The 20,015-nt window shown below is 37.1% G+C and overlaps 1 protein-coding gene and 2 long non-coding RNA genes across 4 annotated transcripts in view; 1 reads left to right on the top strand and 2 right to left on the bottom strand.

The window, feature by feature from the left end:
• Positions 1 to 2,088: 2,088 nt before the first annotated feature.
• Positions 2,089 to 2,706, bottom strand: LOC127652406 (uncharacterized). The gene is made up of 4 exons (XR_007971704.1): positions 2,597 to 2,706; positions 2,442 to 2,512; positions 2,290 to 2,353; positions 2,089 to 2,195 (listed from the first exon to the last, which is right to left on the bottom strand). It is a non-coding gene; the product is annotated as an uncharacterized LOC127652406 (long non-coding RNA).
• Positions 2,707 to 9,247: 6,541 nt separating this feature from the next.
• Positions 9,248 to 16,747, top strand: LOC127653029 (CDP-diacylglycerol--inositol 3-phosphatidyltransferase-like). Its single transcript, XM_052139517.1, has 6 exons — positions 9,248 to 9,495; positions 9,838 to 9,972; positions 10,057 to 10,210; positions 12,748 to 12,829; positions 12,976 to 13,057; positions 13,199 to 16,747. The coding sequence occupies exons 1-6, from the start codon at positions 9,453 to 9,455 to the stop codon at positions 13,342 to 13,344; spliced, it is 642 nt and encodes a 213-aa protein (XP_051995477.1). The 5' UTR covers positions 9,248 to 9,452; the 3' UTR covers positions 13,345 to 16,747.
• LOC127653030 (uncharacterized) overlaps positions 13,177 to 20,015 on the bottom strand; it is an 8,549-nt gene continuing 1,710 nt past the window's right edge. The window contains exons 2-3 of one of the 2 annotated variants that reach the window (XR_007971767.1): positions 18,604 to 18,744; positions 13,177 to 13,309 (exon numbers count right to left, since the gene is read on the bottom strand). This is a non-coding gene — a long non-coding RNA (uncharacterized LOC127653030). Of the gene's footprint in view, positions 13,310 to 18,219; positions 18,337 to 18,603; positions 18,745 to 20,015 lie in introns of those variants that run through there. The other variant, XR_007971768.1, reaches the window with a different exon arrangement.

Below are 20,015 nucleotides of genomic sequence, written 5' to 3'. Positions count from 1 at the left end.
GTTTTGGTGTTTATTGACATATCATAATGGCAACGAAGATGTAAAATTGGCTGTAAATAAACAGAAAATTTTATTAAGTGATTTTATCACACTTAAATCATGTTGACACATGTTGTTTACATCTTGTGGCTATACTTTTGAAATAGTGGTTTGTTTGTTTTCTTCCATTGTAAGTGCCTCACTGAACCCCAGATTTTTGCTTTTTTAAAATATAAGGCATTTAAAAAATATTTTTTGTGGTAAAAATGATGTCACAAACGCTATCGATTGAGCTTAACTTGTATTGAACCCAGAATATACCTTATAAGCGATTAATTAAAGAGGCTGTGCTGTATTGTGAATATAGTCATGGCTAAAGTGCGTTGTTTTGCACCGTGCCTTCAACCCTTACCTGTTACCTCATAATAGAAATATTAAGGACTCAAATCTTTATTAAAATGTATTTTTCAAGGGCTATGCAGATATACAAATATCGAAGAGGACCAGAACTATCCATTTTAAAATGGACAGTTATGCCTCACCTCACTAGACTATATTTATTCGAATAAATGTATATAGTTCATTACAATTTTACGAATCCATCGCTACACATCAGCTTCCCCAAACCTCACACAGTGAGTGTCAGTGACAGCTGGTTTTGGGTCAGCGGTGCAGTGTGATGCGTTTCTGACACCAAGGATAGAGCTCGTGCCAGTTAAAGTTAAACAACCTGGAAGAGAATTCGCCATGTGTTCCTACAGAATTGTCCTATGGGTTTCTATAATGGGGGGTTGAATTTATGAGTAAAATAAGGTCTGTGGTAAACATTATGTGGACGTTTTGTTCTACAACATAAATTACACACATTCATACCTCAAACAGTCATATGACAACTGCACAAGTTGAGCCTAAAATTCATTTTTACACTACGCAACACTTAAATGTGTGTTGTTATACTCTAGATCGCTCGTCTTAGCTGTTTTAAATAGGCGTCTCGAGACCAGAAATATGAAACAGGCAGTAAGAATCATCATGGCGCCGGCCAGTGGTTGCTCAGTGGATAGCTGCAGGCATTGCTCCAAAAAGGGGCGTGAGCTCCAAACCGCCATTAAAGATATAAACGTCCTTAATGATTGAAAACTAATTGCAGAATTAATGAATGATCAGAAGTTAGATAAAATACGTGACAAATTATGTTACATATTGTATATTTAGCTGTATGGAATATACTATATAGTAAATAGGTCTATCTGTTGAATAGGACATAAAAGAGTAAAAACACGTTCATACACTGGACGCTTTAATCGACAAAGCTTTAAACGGCTTATTTAAATGCATGTGATAGTTTTGTTACATCTAATATTAACCATTTAAAATTAGCAATGAACTTCGAACTTAGTGGCTGTTTGTTTTTCACAACTTATACGATATTATGTCCCTCTGTTTATTATGGTTACTAAAGCTGCGTTCACACTGTCAGCTACTTAGTCGCTGCATGTCACCAGTGGCTGGCTGTTAGGTCGCTAATGGTGTGTATAGACACTAAACAGCAATGTATCTTTACAATTATTTTTTTTTTAATATTAGGATCACGTGAGCTCTACCATCTTGTCTCGTATTGGCTGTCGCTCCCGAAATTCGCTCTTCATTTGCATAAAGTTAAACATTTCTCACCTTTGTCGCTTTCTCTGGACACGCCCACATCCGGTCGCCGTCGCTCGTGTTGCCGGAAGTCGCCAGCAGAAAATGAATGAGATGAGGTCGTTTTGTCGCTGCACCACCAGTTTCAGAACCCCAGCGCCAGAACCTGAAGTGAGGGGCGGAGCTTACGTTCTAAACCGAGTAGCGCCACCTAACGTTTTGGAGAGTACTTTGCTTTTATTACAAATGAAACATCATACTTTATACGTATGTTATAATGATTCTTTAAGGTACAGTACAATAAGCATTTTAAAACATTGATCTTGTGTAATATAATTGTATATAGTTATCCGTTTCATTGTATTATGAGAGTTACTTCCTGATCATGATGGTGAAAAAAAAATGCTTGAAACTTATGGGCATTTTATATAAAATATACTTTATTTCACAAGAACATGTGCAGCATGCATTTTCATTCAAATGAAAAGAGGCTCTTCTACTAGACCCCTGAGCAGATGGCTGTTGGAATGGAGCCATTTCACAGCTTCTTTCATGTGCCGGATTATTGGGAGCTCCTTCATTACAGAATATTAAAGGAAAATGTGACTTTATAAATGTGACATATAAATGTATTATATGTTAAGAGATTATATATATATATATACACACCACCTCACTGCTGCTAAGCGTAGCTTGTTCTTCACATGGAAGGGACTCTTGTAGGGTTTCTGCACTGGAATATATATATCTTGGTTAATTTAAAATTGATCAGAAGAGGGTGCAAATGTAACGGTGGGCTGGAGTAAATGTCCAGTATCTACCTTTCAGAGAAAACCCCAAAGTTCTCCAGAAGAATAAGAGCCCACCATCTCTGTATGTTTGGAAAGTCGCACTGGAAGACAAAAATAGAGAAATCTTGATATTTCAACTGCTACAACATCATAAAGGTCAATTACTTGAACTGGTAATTACTTACAGATGTAAAATCAAAGGGTGCTCCCAAGACAAGATGTAGAGCATACTGGAAAACAGCAAAAATTAAGGAACATTATCTCTGTAAACGTCAAATTAAAAAAATTCTTCCTTGTTCCGTATTTAACAACTTTAAAAAATTAAAATAAAAACACCACCACACCAATCATTGGTTTAATTATATCAAAACAATGTCTTAATACAATAAAGTATGACAACATATTCAAGCTTCAATAAGATGATAAAGTTATGCACAAATTAAATATTTAGCAGATAAACGCTGAACTTAATATATGCGATAATTTTTCACCACATGATTTCAAAAACGTTAGACAACGTTGCACAACTCACCATGCTCTCCGCCATGCTTGTCTCATTGTCAATAACTCCGCCCCTCACTTCAGGTTCTGGCGCTGGGGTTCTGAAACTGGGGTTCTGAAACTGGTGGTGCTGCGGGTCTGCAGCTGGATATGTCTCGTGAATGCTGCATTAAGACTATGTGAATGACGTTTTAACTGCCCAATCGCAGACCGCTTGTAAGTAGCACTTATTTGTTGTTTTTTTTTTCTTTTATATATTCATGCCAAACTTCTTACATGAAATTGTGTCAAAAATTTAAAGAACAAAAAGAACAGTAAAAAAAGGTTGAACAATGAAAGCATTTTTTTACTTTTCAATGATTTTTTGTTTTTTATGCCCATCAAAGACATAATATAGAAGTTGTAGTCAACCAGAAAAAGTGACAATAGCGGATTCTTACCCAAAAATTTGCATTTGTGTATAAAAAATTTACCAAGTATAATGAAGAGATTAACAATGTACTGGATACGAGAATTTGCAAGTGTTTATACATATTTTTAAATTGTTTTTTTCTGAGAGATAGGAACATAGCTCATTCCAAATGGATTTAACACAAAGACATTCACTAAAAGATGAACAATCCTCTTCTATGTCATAGAAAGTGCATTTCTTCTCAATATTTTGAATAAAGTTATGGAGTCTGCTATTACAAGGGTATTCTGCTATTAAAAATATTTTAAATGTTACTTCTTTTATCTTATTTCTTAATAGATATTTATGGGAGGAGACCAGACCAAATTCCAATTAACACTGTATAACATCATCCATTGAATGGAAGATGCTGGAATAGATTTTCTGTTGATATGTTTGCAAACAAAGAGGTTATTGAATTTGTCAACAGTAATAAGAATTCCTTCTATTGAAATAGAAGTGCTATTCAGAGAAATAGGATTGGTTCGCTCACCTTTCAGAATAATTTTTATACCACTAGGAATAGCACTGACTACAATATTAAACTCTTTTAATGACACTCCAAAATCTAATTTACTAGAGAATTCTGAAAAAGAATAAAACTGACCATTGTCATCTATCAACTGATTAACAATATAGATATTATTTAAATACTATCTCTCAAAAAAATTATGATTTATTTCTGAAAGTAATATTTTGATTATTCCAAATAAAACAACGGTGAGGTGAAAAATTATGATTGTAAACCAATAACCACGACAGTAAGGCCTGTTAGTGAAATCTTGCTAGTTTTCCAATTGAGAAGGGGCACTGTAACAAATTCAATTCCTCCAATTTTATTCAAAACAAAATTAGGACATACTGTATGTTCCATATAGCATCTGTATTAAAGGTTTTTTTTGAATCTTTTTATCCAATTTACTTTTAAAACATGGTTGAATAGGGTAAAGTCAACAACTCCAAGACCTCCATTAATATTATTTTTTAGAACTTCTTTTTTGATTTTGTGTGGATTCTTTTTCCATATGAAATTATATAATAATTTATCTAATAAGGAACATGATGAATTAGGACAAGCATAGCGGCCCACCAAAATTAGACCCACCCAGAATATTAGAGATTATTTTATGACTTCAAATAAATATTTATGAAATTATTTTAAAAATGCATTAATTCTGATTTCTGAAAGTGTGAAAGAAATGTTTTAATGCGCCACCTCTCTGTTGGTAAGGAACAATTGGGGGAAAATTTGGCCAGTTTTATTGAGGCCCACCCAAAAGTAATTTCCTGGCTACGCCCTTGGTTGAGAGGGTTTTCACCGAACTGGAGGTGTCAGAATAAACATCGTGGTAATGACATACTTCCACACTACTATTATTTCTGTCATAGACTGACATAGCAGAAGTAAGCGTAGTAAGTGAAGTATGCAATTGCGAACACAGCCCATGAAACACGTGTAACCATTGTCACCGAGTCTGGTCAGTCGAGAATAAGCTGCATCGTCATTCAGAGCTTGTGCAGGATGATATAACACAAGCACCCCCCACCGGTCGGATGACCCCTGCCGGAGTCCCACAGTTAACTGTGCATGTCAGAGCACAAACCAAGCCATGAAGTCCAAGGAATTTTTTGTAGACCTCCGAGACAGGATTGTATCGAGGCACAGATCTGAGGAAGAGTACAGAAAAATATCTGCAGCATTGAAGGTCAAAATGAGCACAGTGGCCTCCATCATATGTAAATGGAAGAAGGTTGGAACCACCAGGACTCTTCCTAGAGCTGGCCGCCCGGCCAAACTGAGTGATCGGGGGAGAAGGGCCTTAGTCAGGGAGGTGACCAAGAACCCGATGGTCACTCTGACAGAGCTCCAGCGTTTCTCTGTGGAGAGAGGAGAACAATCCAGAAGAACAACCATCACTGCAGCACTCCTCCAATCAGGCCTGTATGGTAGAGTGGCCAGACGGAAGCCACTCCTCAGTAAAAGGCACATGACAGCCTGCCTGAAGTTTGCCAAAAGGCACCTGAAGGACTCTCAGACCATGAGAAACAAAATTCTCTGGTCTGATGAAACAAAGATTGAACTCTTTGGCCTGAATGGCAAGTGTCATGTCTGGAGGAAATTACCTGGCCAATACCATCCCTACAGTGAAGCATGGTGGTGGCAGCATCATGCTGTGTGGATGTTTTTCAGCAGCAAGTCCAAGTCAGGAGACAGGGAGACTAGTCAGGATCGAGGGAAAGATGAATGCAGCAATGTACAGAGACATCCTTGATGAAAAGCTGCTCCAGAGCACTCTGGACCTCAGACTGGGGCGAAGGTTCATCTTCCAACAGGACAACAACCCTAAGCACACTGCCAAGATAACAAAGGAGTGGCTACGGGACAACTCTGTGAATGTCTTTGTGTGGCCCAGCCAGAGCCCAGGGTTGAACCCAATTGAACATCTCTGGAGAGATCTGAAAATCTCTGTGCACCGATGCTCCCCATCCATCCTAATGGGAGAAACTGCCCAAAAATAGGTGTGCCAAGCTTGTAGCATCATACACAAAAAGACTTGAGGCTGTAATTGGTGCCAAAGGTGCTTCAACAAAGTATTGAGCAAAGGCTGTGAATACTTAAGTACATGTGATTTTATTAAAAATTTGCAAAGATTTAAAACAAACTTCTTTCACATTGTCATTATGGGGTATTGTTTGTAGAATTTTGAGGAAAATAATTAATTTAATCCATTTTGGAATAAGGCTGTAACATAAAAAACAATTGGAAAAAGTGAAGCGCTGTGAATACTTTCCGGATGCACCGTATGTTACACATAATAGTATCAGTCCCGGTTCTAGATCAAAATAACTGAGGGTGCTTCTGAAAATTGTGGGGGTGCTCTGGGAGTGCTCTATAGAAACATTTATAGATTAATTAATGTTTAAATTCTACTAAACACAGAACAGTTTTTCATGTACAAAATATTTATTGAAATTATTTCATTTGTTTTTTACACATGATCTGTCACTGAAAATGACAGCAAAATGCTACTCCTGCAGATTAGGACATACATTGATGCAGCATTTTGTGTGTTCACAAAATGCAGGGATTTTTGTGTTTGCTGGGATTCAAGAAAATCTGCTTGCCAATTTACAGTATTAGTCTTACATCTTCAATTGAGCAGTTGTGTTGGTTTATTTTGGTACAGGGGCCACATCAGCTGTTACATGGAAGAGAGAAGATAAATGTTCAGTATAGTTGTATCTTTTAAGCCCAGAAGTAGAGCACTCATGCACTTAATGAATGATGTACAATTTTCTGAAGTGTAAACAGACTGATGGGACCATTCTGTGATTGCTTAAAGTTTTGCTGCTACTTTTCTATCTTGTGTTAGTAAAACTGAATAAAGGCTGAATAAAATAATTAATGGTTATTTTACCATACTTAAAAGCAGTGGTAATTTAGTATTCAATTTAACACTCTACATCAGGAGTCTGGTTTAATAGTTAAATAAAATATTCTGAAATAATGTCTTCTAAATGCTTATTTTAATGCTGGCCGCAAAGTGGACCCATTTACTTGTTTTATTCTGAAAAGATTATCAACCTGTTTACACGCTCATGGATCATGATGTGGGTCTCGTCAATGGTTTGTTTGACATCCCATTCAGCACACAACTGAGTAAAATGGGCTGCATGATACTGATAAATGATTACTGCCAGAGTAAAATTCACATACATGTGTGAGGGACTTCAGCATTTTACAAATAACACAAAGAACAAAAATGTTTCTCTCTCACTTGCTAACTAAAAACATTCATGTTAAATTGACCCGCGGGTAGTAGTTTGCCCTGATCTGCAATTGAGGGTGCTCTAAGTTTCATTTGAGGGTGCTTTGCATATTCTATTCTAATAGATCCATACCAATACATTTATGTAGCCTACATTTTTGGAATGGTAGCGTAAATTCGGTGCCCTTTAACGCGATAGCAACTGGCTGGACTGACCAACGGGTACATGGCAGTTTTCTGCCAGTTCATTAATTTGACCACTCTAATGGCAAGTATATTCCGTAATAAGTCCTAGAAATGTATATCGTACAAGGATAGATGGACCTGGTAAATTGCAAGTAAACTCCATAAGGCCTTAACGCATAAGAAAATATTAATAACCCTAAATTTAAAAGGGAATGAAAAGAAATTCAGAGGTCACCATTGTTTATTGCAAGTATGCCTAAATAAACTTAGAGAAAAAAGGTAATACAAGTGGCAGGAGGACAGACACATCATGTGATTCGTCAGTGCCAGCTTCTGCCAGTCAGCAAGAGATCAAACCCCTATCAACCAGTGCGCGGATCAAACACAGCAAAGAAGAACCCTTAAGCTACGTACACACTGCCAGCGACTTTATCGCTGCAGGTCGCCAGTGGCTGGCGGTGAAGTCGCTAGTGGGTGTTCCCACTACTGGTTGCCTAGTAACGTTTATAAATGACATTCACGGATGTCATTCCATTGCTGTTGACAGCGAATCTCTTTTCTTGCCACTAAAAACAAACATTTTGGAGGGAAAAGACTAAATATAAATGGAATCAGTACATAAAATGCTTTATATCAAAGATGAATGAGAAACAAGGCGTGCTGTTTGCCAGAGCGGCTGTTTATCTGCGGCAAAAATGCAAATGTCGGTCTGTATGAGTCCATAAAATCCCCGCGATCTCAGATACACCTTTCCACGCAGTATTTTTCTTTAAAATGTCCTTGTACGTGGGAAGAGACATATCATAGAGCACTGGAACATTTCTAACAGCAAGAATTAGCCTTTCATCCATCTTTCCGTTACTGCAGGAGAGAGAGAAAGAGAGAAGGATCACGTGAGCTCTCCCGTCGTCTCTCCTATTGGCTGTCGTTTCCGTTAGTCGCTCCAAAGTTGAACTTTTCTCAACTTTGTCGCGTCGCTGGACACGCCCACATATAGCGCCAACGGTCGCGACAGCTCGTATCGCCGGAAGTCGCTGTGCTCGCATTGAAAATGAATGGTATGAAGTCACTGTCGCGCGCGATGTCGCTGGCAGTGTGTACGTACCTTTAAGCTGCATTCACACTGCCAGCGACAAAGCAACCTCATCTCATTCATTTTCAATGAGAGCTGGCGACTTCCGGCAATACGAGCACCGGCGACCGTTGGCGACTGGATGTGGGCATATATATATATATATATATATATATATATATATATATATATATATATATATATATATATATATAATTTTTAATCTGTTTAACTGTAATGGCTCTTATGGCTGCTCATCATCACATGAAAGTCTGTAAACCTGCACTGCAATATTCAATGTTGTGCTTATGCCACGTTATGTACACGTTGTTGTGTTCATTAGTAGTAAATACATTGTTTATTGCCCAGTCCTTATTCTGTTGATCTTTTAATGGAATCGCGCGGTTAATATACATTGTACACAATTTCTTAAAATAGGTAAATACCTTTTTGACGGGACAAGAACACTTGGTTTCATTACTAAATTAGATCATTTTTACTTTTTAAACGGCATTTAATATTTTTGGGAGTTCCGTACGAGGTTCAATTTAGACATATTGAATTTCTCGTGATATGTTGATGAGAGGGGGGGAGTGGTCCAATGAATGTTGCTTCTGAGACGGTAGCTTTCATTTCAGCACATAAACCCAAAAGAAACTGCGGCCTGAATAGCCGAATCAGTGGGGAAAAATTTATAATTTCTGTGTCTATTATGTTGTGACTTGTTGAAGTCAGACCAGACCACACAGTAGTGGTAAGAAGCATTATCAGACGCAAATGCAAACTACATAGCCGCAAACCAGTAGCGGAAGTAGCTATACCCTGCAGTGACGTCGTTTCCGATTCATGACACGCGTCCTACTTGACATATTTATATGTTAATGCTTGATTAAAGGGAGGATTCCTTTAACAGCGTGCTCGCGTAGAAGAATCACAACGTCATGTGTCAAGTCTCCCTACAGACCTTCTGCAGCATAACCGGAGGGAAATAGAAACCTAGAATAGACATTTCAGCTCTTACATATATCCGTCCAAACAGAAACAGTCCAACACTCGTGAACATGTCCGAAGAAAACATCTTCCTTTTTGTCCCGAATTTGATCGGTGAGTGTAAATCCATTCTTCCCTATCCGTAACATCAAGTTATCGTAAGCAGATCTACTCAACTGCGCGTCACCTGCGCAATGAGAGCAGCTTTTTATAAAATACTGTTAATTTAATTGAAAGCACATATTGTTTAAAGACTCCAATCTACCTTGTTACACTTGACGGTTATTTAGTCTTCGATCCGCTGCAGTGAAGCTCATTTAATAAAGCACATGCATCCATTAATACGGTATTGAAATGGTTAAGTAATTAAAATAGATATTCATACTGCAGCCAGCACGCTGTAATGCTTTCATACTCTTAAATTCCCTTTGTATCCTCCTCCTCCTCTCTCTCTAGGGTATGCCCGTATTGTACTGGCTCTGTTATCATTCTACTTGATGCCCTGCTGCCCTGGCCCAGCAGTGTTCTGTTACCTTCTGAGTGCCCTGTTGGATGCCTTCGATGGACATGCTGCTCGTGCTCTTAATCAAGGTTTTGACCTGTACCCCTTTGTTGTACATTGAATTTCTTTCTTTGTTTCTCACTCTTCTTTATCCATGTCCACCCTTGCAATAGGTACAAAGTTTGGTGCCATGCTGGACATGTTGACTGACCGTTGTGCCACCATGTGTTTACTGGTGAATCTGGCACTGCTGTACCCATCCTACACTTTCCTGTTCCAGCTCAGCATGTGTCTGGATGTGGCCAGCCACTGGCTGCACCTGCACAGGTGTGTCAAACTCATGCACTCTTTCTCAGCAACCACCAACCTGCTTTATTCATGACATTATTTACATATTTGGAGAGCCTTTCCGGAGCTGGATTACTTTAACAGCGCCAACACGTACAGGAGGCATAACGTCATGCGTCACATCTTTCTGCAGTCCTCTAGCAGCATAACCAGAGGGAAATAGAAACCTAGAATAGACATTTCAGCTCTTCTAATTGACTGATTTACTATAAAACCTGCCTACAAACAAATGTGATGCGTCATAGTCTTTGTCTATGAGCCTTACTCCTGCTTTTGAAAACCTATTTTTACATCTGAAGTCACCCTCCTATTGCGTTCAGAATCTGTATTCACCTTTTGTATTCTCTGGTCAGCACTGACCAGGTGGAATTCAAGCGTATAAATCATTCATAACCCAATGGATTTCATCTAAAACTATATTATAAGTCATTAATAAGTTCTTAGCTGTTCATACATGTAAACAGATTCATATTTTTGGCATGTTAGCTGACAAATATAAAAGTTATTGATTATTATGCCATTTTTTAGAAATAAAAAAATGTAGAAATTATTTGACATTTCAAAATATACACCGATCAGCAACAATATTTAAAACACCTGCCTAGTATTGTGTAGGTCCCCTCGTGCCACCAAAACAGTGCCAAAACCCACTACTATTCTTCTCACTACAATAGTACAGAGAGGTTATCTGAGTTACCGTAGACTTTGCCAGGTTGAACCAGTCTGGCCATGCTCTGTTGACCTGTCTCATCAACAAGGCATTTATGTCCACAGAACTAGCGCTCGCTGGATGTTTTTTGTTTTTGGCACCATTCTGAGTAAATTCTTGAGTTCTAGAGTCTGTTTTGCATGAAAATCCCGGGACAAGAGCAGTTACAGAAATACTCGAACCAGCCTGTTTGGCACCAAGAATTATCCATGCGATTATCTAATCAGCCAATCGTATGGCAGCAGAGCAATACATAAAATCATGCAGATATGGGTCAGGAGCTTCATTTAATGTTCACATCAACCATTAGAATGGGGGAAATTTGATCTCAGTGATTTGAATGGTAGCATGATTGTTGGTGCCAGACAGTTGGTGTGAAAAAAAATGCTTATGTCTCTTAAACAAATTTATTAAAACTTCTGAAAAAAGTATTATGTGTATTTTGATTGTCTTGACAAAGTCACAAAGTTTGATTCCGTGCTAAAACCTATGTGGTATTATTATTTGATACCTCTCCCATGACAAAAATAACCCGAACACAATAGAATGGTTAATTCAACGTCTTCAATATATCAAGTAAAGAGGCACTGAGTTTGAAGGTAGGCCTTAAAATGCATCCACTGGTACACCTCCAATTCAGTACACCTTCTATCAGAAGCTAATTGTCTAAAGGCTTGACATTATTTTCTGCAATTGCCAAGCTGCTTAAAGGCACAATTAACTTAACGACTTGCCAAAAATAGTTGCTAATATGAAATCTGTGGAGTGAAAATTAGTTTTAATGACTTCAACCTAAGTGTATGTAAACTTCTGACTTCAGCTGTATTTACTTGCAGAAAAAACTTGCTAGAAATTGGTTGGTCATAATTGTTTTCATGAATGTTTTTACAGATAGTTAATTAGACACATTTTTTTTATACAAGTCTATGTTTACAGTGCTTGTCATAAAATCAGGGGATATGCTGTAATTAAAAATTGGGCACAATCTCCTGCCCTTTTACAAAAGACTTGGGGCAGATTCAATTTATATCAAGCTTTATTGGCAAGATAAACTTATATGTACATTGTCAATGCAATAGTAGACACTATACATGCAGATATCAAACAAATGTAATCATGAAGTTTAATTTGCTAAAGTTGAATATCTCAAAACTATTATTTTCTTTGGCAGTCGTTCAGTCTCTCTCGCACATGGTTTGGCTTTTGATACTGGTTCAGAGCACATTGATTGAGTATTTTCGGGCAATCTGAAGAGATACGTCAGCTTGCACTTATCTCTTCCACACCTGTCTCGCTGCTTTCAGGTGAAGTCTCTATTATAAAGTGAAGCCAGGGCACTTTGCTTTCACTATCAGAGTTGTTAGTTTATATTTTTGCTAGAGTTTGACACCAGCTTCTGCTGACAGCACATGCTTCAGAGCACTTGAGAGGCTCTTTACGTGCTGCTAAAGAGATCCATGGTGCAGCTGAGTGACCCTCTGAGGTCAACTGAATGACACACAAATGTGCCGTTCATGACATTTATACAGTACATTCACTTAAAATTCCCTTATTTGGGTATTAAAATGTGATTGGGAATTGAATGCCCAATAATCGTGGTTAGATCAAATAACCGCGATCAGACTGTTATTTAATAATTGCGACAAGCCTATGCTGAATGTTTCCAGATTGGACAACAGCTCTGGCACTAGCAAAGAGGCTTGTGTATCCTCCATCAATCAGTACTAAAGATATCAGTGCTCAGTGAGCTTTGCGAGGTCCCATAATTGATTTCCATTGATTTTCATTATTTTGCTGTTTCTTTCAGTTCCATGATGAGAGGAGCAACCAGTCACAAGACAATTGACCTCTCTGGCAATCCTATTTTACGGCTGTACTACACATCCAGGGTAACACACTCTCACACGTTAATTCACACATGCATGAACTCCCAGAGTTACTGATGAAGTTAATGTGTGCACCCTTGGTGAAGAAGTTCACATGTATCTGTCTGGCACTTCTGACATCAATGTTTTTTGTTTTGTTTTTCCCACAGCCAGTGCTGTTTTTCATGTGTATGGGGAATGAGCTGTTCTACTGTCTACTCTATGCAATGTATTACATTGAGGAACCACAAGGTGAGTATCAGCTTTGTAATATTACACTTTCAAGATCAGTGTTATTAAATTTATATGAATGCTCTATGATGGTTTTATCATTCATATTACATCTTACTAACATATCAATAACATAATCTCATGATGTCTCTTTGTGTACAGTGTGGCTGCAGTGGCTGTTTGGAGTTTGCAGTGTGGTGTGTCTGCTGAAATCTGGCATTAGTCTCCTCCACCTCATCACTGCCTCCTGCAACATGGCTGCCATCGATGTGGCTGACCGTGAGAGAGAGAAGAGCAAAGCACAATGAGAGATTCAAGAGTACAGAAACCAAGTAGGAAGAATAAAGAGAGAATGGCAGATCAAAATAATGAAAATCAATGGAAATCAATTATGGGACCTCGCAAAGCTCACTGAGCATTTATATTTATTTTAAAATATTTATTACCAATGCTACTTGTGCATATTCCTTACAGGTTTTATCCATATTCTTGTAGTTGTGCTTTTCATTGCTATTGATGAAACTAGTTGCACTATATAATGTTTGTTTTTGAGTGTCATCATATTGACTTTTATATAGTTTTTTATTTTTGTTGATGTTTTTTTTATAATTAGGGATGCACCGATCCCATACCTGGATCGGTATCAGCTCGATATTTATATTATTTAACAGTTCGTGTATCGGTATGACGAGCCTGATCCAAATCAGATACTTTGTGTTAGTCATGGTCATTACATTCAAGTGCCAAAAATGACATAAACGCGCACCATTGAGGTTGTCCATATGACTCGTGCATTTTATTCAAAGTCTCTTGAAGACATACTATAGCTTTATGAATCACAGAAGGCTGCATTTAACAAGTAAATATGAAGTATGCATGCGCAGCACGTTTCAGTAAACAGAGAAGAGTGCGGATGTGGTGCGCGTCAAGTATAAATGTCTCAGGCTGCCGAAAGCTGCGCACGCAGGACCCATTGCGATGCCAGGTGAAAGTTTAAACAAGGCTTTAAAGGTCTTTTTAAAGACCCGGGGCTGGTTGCATAAACATAGCCATTAACTTAAAGGTGCGTACACACTGCCAGCGACATCGCGCACGACAGCGACTCAATACCATTCATTTTCAATGTGAGCACAGCGACTTCCGGCGACACGAGCTGTCGCGACCGTTGGCGCTAGATGTGGGCGTGTCCAGCGACGCGACAAAGTTGAGAAAAGTTCAACTTTGGAGCGACTAACGGAAGCGACAGCCAATAGGAGAGACGACGGGAGAGCTCACGTGATCCTTCTCTCTCTCTCTCTCTCTCTCTCCTGCAGTAACGGAAAGATGGATGAAAGGCTAATTCTTGCTGTTAGAAATTTTCCAGTGCTCTATGATATGTCTCTTCCCACGTACAAGGACATTTTAAAGAAAAATACTGCGTGGAAAGGTGTATCTGAGATCACGGGATTTTATGGACCCAGACAGACCGACATTTGCATTTTCGCCGCAGATAAACAGCCACTCTGGCAAACAGCACGACTTGTTTCTCATTCATCTTTGATATAAAGCATTTTATGTACTGATCCCATTTATATTTAGTCTTTTCCCTCCAAAATGTTTGTTTTTAGTGGCAAGAAAAGAGATTCGCTGTCAACAGCAATGGAATGACATCCGTGAATGTCATTTATAAACGTTACTAGGCAACCAGTAGTGGGAACACCCACTAGCGACTTCACCGGCAGCCACTGGCGACCTGCAGCGATAAAGTCGCTGGCAGTGTGTACGCAGCTTAAGACTGCATCTAACAATTAGTTTGACTAGCTAAAGACGCCATAGAAAGCCTGTTGCATAAAACAAGCTCACAGTTGTCTTTAGTAAGACAGTCAATTTGCATTGCATTGTGGGAAAAATACGACACTGAACAGCTTAAAAAAAATGGCCGACAGTGGACGCTCAATAAATGTTTTATTCGCTGAGAATATTTGCTTATTAGAGGACTACAATGCTTCAAAATGTATTTTAATGTACACTTTTAGTGATTTAACCCAAATAATTAAAAACACAACATTTTGTTACCATTTTTGAAGTCAAAGTCTTAACTCAAGCCCCTTTCAGCCCTAACTGGCTCAGCTGACAGTTATTTTCAATGGCAAAATGGAATGTAAACAAAAGTTAGCCTGAGGTGTGTTGTCTTACATTTTGGTCTTTAATTAGACTGATCTAAGTTTTTATGCAACTGACTGAAAAAATTAAGACCAACATTTTAGATGACTAACTAGTAAGACTAGTCTAAAACAGTTTTATGCAACCGGCCTCAGGTGTGTTTCGACCTTCAAAATAAAAGTCTGAAGTATATTACTATCGTATAATACAATTTTAGTTTTATTTTAGTCAGAAAACATTTTCTGACTTTTTTTTCTTTTGTTTGAAAACTTAAAGCATTGCAATTTTCAGCCAAGAATTTTCGTTGGATCATTGCATATAACAACTAAAGTGAACAAGTCAGATACAAGTTGAATAAATAAATGTGCAAAGAATACTGGCTTCTTTTCTACTGAAGACTTTCACTGGAATAACTGTTAGTTTTGGTGCTGCATTATAAGGTAGTTAAAGTTTTTCTTAATAAGGCTATCATTTATATTGAAATAATGTGTAGTTCGAAGTTTGTGTGGGATATTTTACACATAAATGAGGACCCCCAATCAGTTCACACTGTGAAGTATAGTTATTCTAAACTTATTAAGAAAAAAACAACACTGGAATCGAATAGGCTTAGGCTGATACTGGAGAGAAAATGTGGTACAGGTGCATCCCTATTTTTAATACTGGAATAATCGTTTTAAGGGGATTTAGAAAAGCTCTGGTTTTTTACACCAACATTTCCACACCACATGCGGTAGATTTTCACAAAAACGGTCAAGAAAATGTCTTAGATAATTCCGTTTTGCATATAGAAAATTAAGCCTATTTTTAGGACCAGTTACGCACATTTTATCCCCAAATTCGAATTATCTCAATGCAAAAAAAAAAAAAAATAATAATAATAATAATTAAATATTCATCATGTTTTCATTACCACAACATGATTTTTTTTTTTATTTAAAAGTATTTATATCAATTTATACTCTCTTAATTTTCACTGAATCTACAAAAAAAAAAACTCTTTAATCAAAATTATCATTGAAAACAATGGGAATAATACAAGTGAAACACCTAGATGTGTTGCGGTAATGAGAATTGTGCTTGAGCATCCTGAAAATAATGTCACAATGCAAAAATTGTAATGGCCTTAAATGTGTGCTTCATTTTCTTCATGCAAAATATAATTTCTTTGTATTGTTTTTGGGTTAAATATGACCAGCACATTTTCTTGTCAGGGTTTAAAAGAAGCACCCATACACAAAGACATTCCACACCTCAGCTGAAAGCCACTTGAGTATTGTTGTATTGTTGTATTGGAGCAGTCTAGCACTTTATGCTTGACATTGTGTTGTTGCAGGTATATCAAATAAATAGTATCTATTTGAATATTAGTTTGAGGAGTGTGAAGCCATTATTATATTATACCTGTGTCGTCCATAGCCTGAATGTATTATGGGTGATGGTAGAGGAGTAGGCATACTGTATTGTTACATTTTTTAGAGCTGTTGTTAGAAATGATGAGAAATGAGAGTTATATAACTGAGGAAAGAAATCATTTTGTACTGTAACATGTGATTTGGCAATAAAGATTCCCTCACACATGCTTTCTTTTTCTTTTCTTTTTTTTAAGGATAGTTCACCCAAAAATAATGTACTCACCCTCATGCCATCCCAGATATGCATGACTTTTTTTTTTTTTTTTTTTTAAGAATATCTCTGCTCTGTAGATTCATACAATGCAAGCAAATTGTGATCAGGACTTTGATGCTTTGAAAAGCAGATAAATCAGCATAAACACAATCCATCAGACTCTAGTGGTTTAATGAATGTCTTCTGAAGCAATCCAGTTGTATGGAATGATATTCCGGACATTATTCAAAAGGAATTGCAAATTGTATTTGCAATTGCGTTTTCAATTTGTGGACGCATAAAATGTGACATAATCCAAACGCAATTGCAAATCGCGCATTACCGTTTGCATTTTCGTTTAAGCGAACGCACAGTGACTGCCAGATTTCAAATGGAAAAGCAAAGTCCGTTTGCAACTGTGTTTCCCATATCTTACGAGTTTTGGCCCTGTCATATTTAAATAGCAATTTCAATTACCACGTCTGCTTTTTCACTTTCTCAGCGTCGCGTATGTAGCCAGCCAAAACTCAAATGGAATACTATTTTTTTTATTTATTTATTTTTTTTTTTTTATTGCAATATTAACAAACAGAACAAGACGATACATACAAGAAATATAAACAATCTTTCAAAACAAAAGAGAAATTATGGTTCAGAAAGGAAAAGTTAAGAGAGGAAATGTGAAAGAAATGTAAATATATTCAATAATAGTCTAAAAAGAAAAGAGAGTAAGAGAAGAAAGAAAAAAAAAAAAGAAGAAGAGGGCACAAAAGAAAAAACATTAAGAGAGAATATTAAACATGGCGCTAATTCTGGATGTTTTCATTGCTTTCTTGTTAACAGAAGTTGAAATTTTATTTAAATACATCTTCAATTCTTCTTTGAAAAAGCTAAAGTGGGGTTTACTTTTCATATATTTACATTTATGGATATGAAACTTTCCAATATATAAAAGAAGGTTTATACAAAAACATGCATTAATTAGATTCTTGTCTTTAACATAAAATCCAAAAAGAATGTGTCTATATGATAAAGAAAAGTTACATAAAACCTTTTGGACAATCAGAGCATCAATATTGTTCCAGAAAGACCGAGTAAAAAGACATTCCCAAAACAAATGATCAACAGTTTCAGAGGAGGCTTCACAAAAGAGCAGGAAGTATCAATATCATTTCTAAATTTCTTTAAAAAAGTATTTAACTGGATAAAATCTATGAATAATTTTATAGGATATTTCTTTAACTTTATTAGTTAGAAAGAATTTCTGAGGAAGTGACCAAACATATGACCATTTAATATCATCAAAAAGGTTATTCCAATAAGAAATGGAGGAAGGAATTGAAGTAACAGGGTCCAAAAATAATGACCTAATTTTATAATTGGATTTATGTATTGAAAAACAAATAGAACCAACCACAGTAGATTCAGGGCTAGGGGAGAAACAGAAGTCACTGTAGCACTATTATTGTTTCTAAACAGCATACAGATTTCCAAAGAGATGGTCTTGAAAACTATATTAAATTCTTTACTAGATACTGGGAATTGGTATCCTGAAACAAAATCGGAATAATTAAATAAATTACCTTCACTATCAAATAGCTGGTTTACTAATATCACCCCATTATTGAACCAGTTTTCAAGAAATAAAGATTTCCTCTTATGAAGAATATTACAGTTGTTCCAAATTAAAAAATTGTGTGGCGAGAAATTATGCTTGTAAATAAGTTTCCAAGCCATAAGCATCTGCTGATGATAATTGGAAAGTTTGACAGGAAGTTTACTAATTGAATAATTGCACATTAAAAGAAAATGTATACCTCCTATCCATCCATCCATCCATCGTCAACCGCTTATCCTGTGTACAGGGTCGCGGGGGGCTGGAGCCTATCCCAGCTAACATTGGGCGAAAGGCGGGGGACACCCTGGACAGGTCGCCAGTCCATCGCAGTGTATACCTCCTAATTGAGAAAAAATATATCTTGGGATTATACTCCAAATAGAAGATTGATTGTGAAGGAAACGTTTAAGCCAATTAATTTTTAAGGTATTGTTAAGAGAATCAAAATCAATGAAATTTAAGCCACCTTTATTATAAGAATTCAAAATAACTGATTTTCTAATACTCAAATGGAATACTAATTCCCTTAGTATTTCCATTTCCGATGCCTTACACAGAAACCTGTCAATCAGGGTCAAGGGTGGGATTATGCTATGGGGCGTGTTTGTCTTGGGAAGTGACGTCACTCACAGTCGACGGTCAAGAGGTGATGCCCTGAACAGACGCTGGTTTATCAAATCAAATCACTTTATTGTCACACTACCATGTACACAAGTGCAACAGTAGGTGAAATTCTTGTGTGCAGTTCCGAGCAACATAGCAGTCATGACAGTGACGAGACATATACCAATTACAGTAAACAACATACTTACACAACACAATTTACAAATCAAATGTACACATACTTACACAACACAATAATTATATACAATGTACAGTAAACAATACACACAATATACAAGTAGGAGTATATGAAATATATATATATATGAAGTAGTATATTGAGGAGAATATGTTGACAGTCCAGTGTGAGATTATAGATTAATAAAGTGCAGTGCTAATTTTTTTTTTTTTTTTTTATTATTGATCGTGATAGACTGTGAGTGAGATCACATCCCAAGACAAACACGCCCCATAGCATAATCCCACCCTTGACCCTGATTGACAGGTTTCTGTGTAAGGCATCGGAAATGGAAATACTAAGGGAATTAGTATTCCATTTGAGTTTTGGCTGGCTACATACGCGACGCTGAGAAAGTGAAAAAGCAGACGTGGTAATTGAAATTGCTATTTAAATATGACAGGGCCAAAACTCGTAAGATATGGGAAACACAGTTGCAAACGGACTTTGCTTTTCCATTTGAAATCTGGCAGTCACTGTGCGTTCGCTTAAACGAAAATGCAAACGGTAATGCGCGATTTGCAATTGCGTTTGGATTATGTCACATTTTATGCGTCCACAAATTGAAAACGCAATTGCAAATACAATTTGCAATTCCTTTTGAATAATGTCCGGAATATCATTCCATACAGTTGGTTTTGGGTGAGAGCAGTCAAAAATATAACTCCTTTGTCACTATAAATCTTGTCATTGCAGTCTCTAAGCCCGATCATGATTTCAAGCTTGATTACACTTCCTAGTGCTTGACGCATGCCCAGAGCTCTAGATGG

Source organism: Xyrauchen texanus, chromosome 12 (genome assembly GCF_025860055.1).
Source record: "Xyrauchen texanus isolate HMW12.3.18 chromosome 12, RBS_HiC_50CHRs, whole genome shotgun sequence".
NCBI classification, from domain to species: domain Eukaryota; kingdom Metazoa; phylum Chordata; class Actinopteri; order Cypriniformes; family Catostomidae; genus Xyrauchen; species Xyrauchen texanus.
This window is presented reverse-complemented; position numbering and strand designations above follow the sequence as displayed.

Bases quoted from the DNA above. Each gene is read 5' to 3' on its own strand.
- LOC127653029 (XM_052139517.1), top strand. From the start codon at position 9,453: ATGTCCGAAGAAAACATCTTCCTTTTTGTCCCGAATTTGATCG. The intron at 9,496-9,837 runs GTGAGTGTAAAT...CTCTCTCTCTAG, and splicing joins TTTTGTCCCGAATTTGATCG to GGTATGCCCGTATTGTACTG. The intron at 9,973-10,056 runs GTTTTGACCTGT...CCCTTGCAATAG, and splicing joins TGCTCGTGCTCTTAATCAAG to GTACAAAGTTTGGTGCCATG.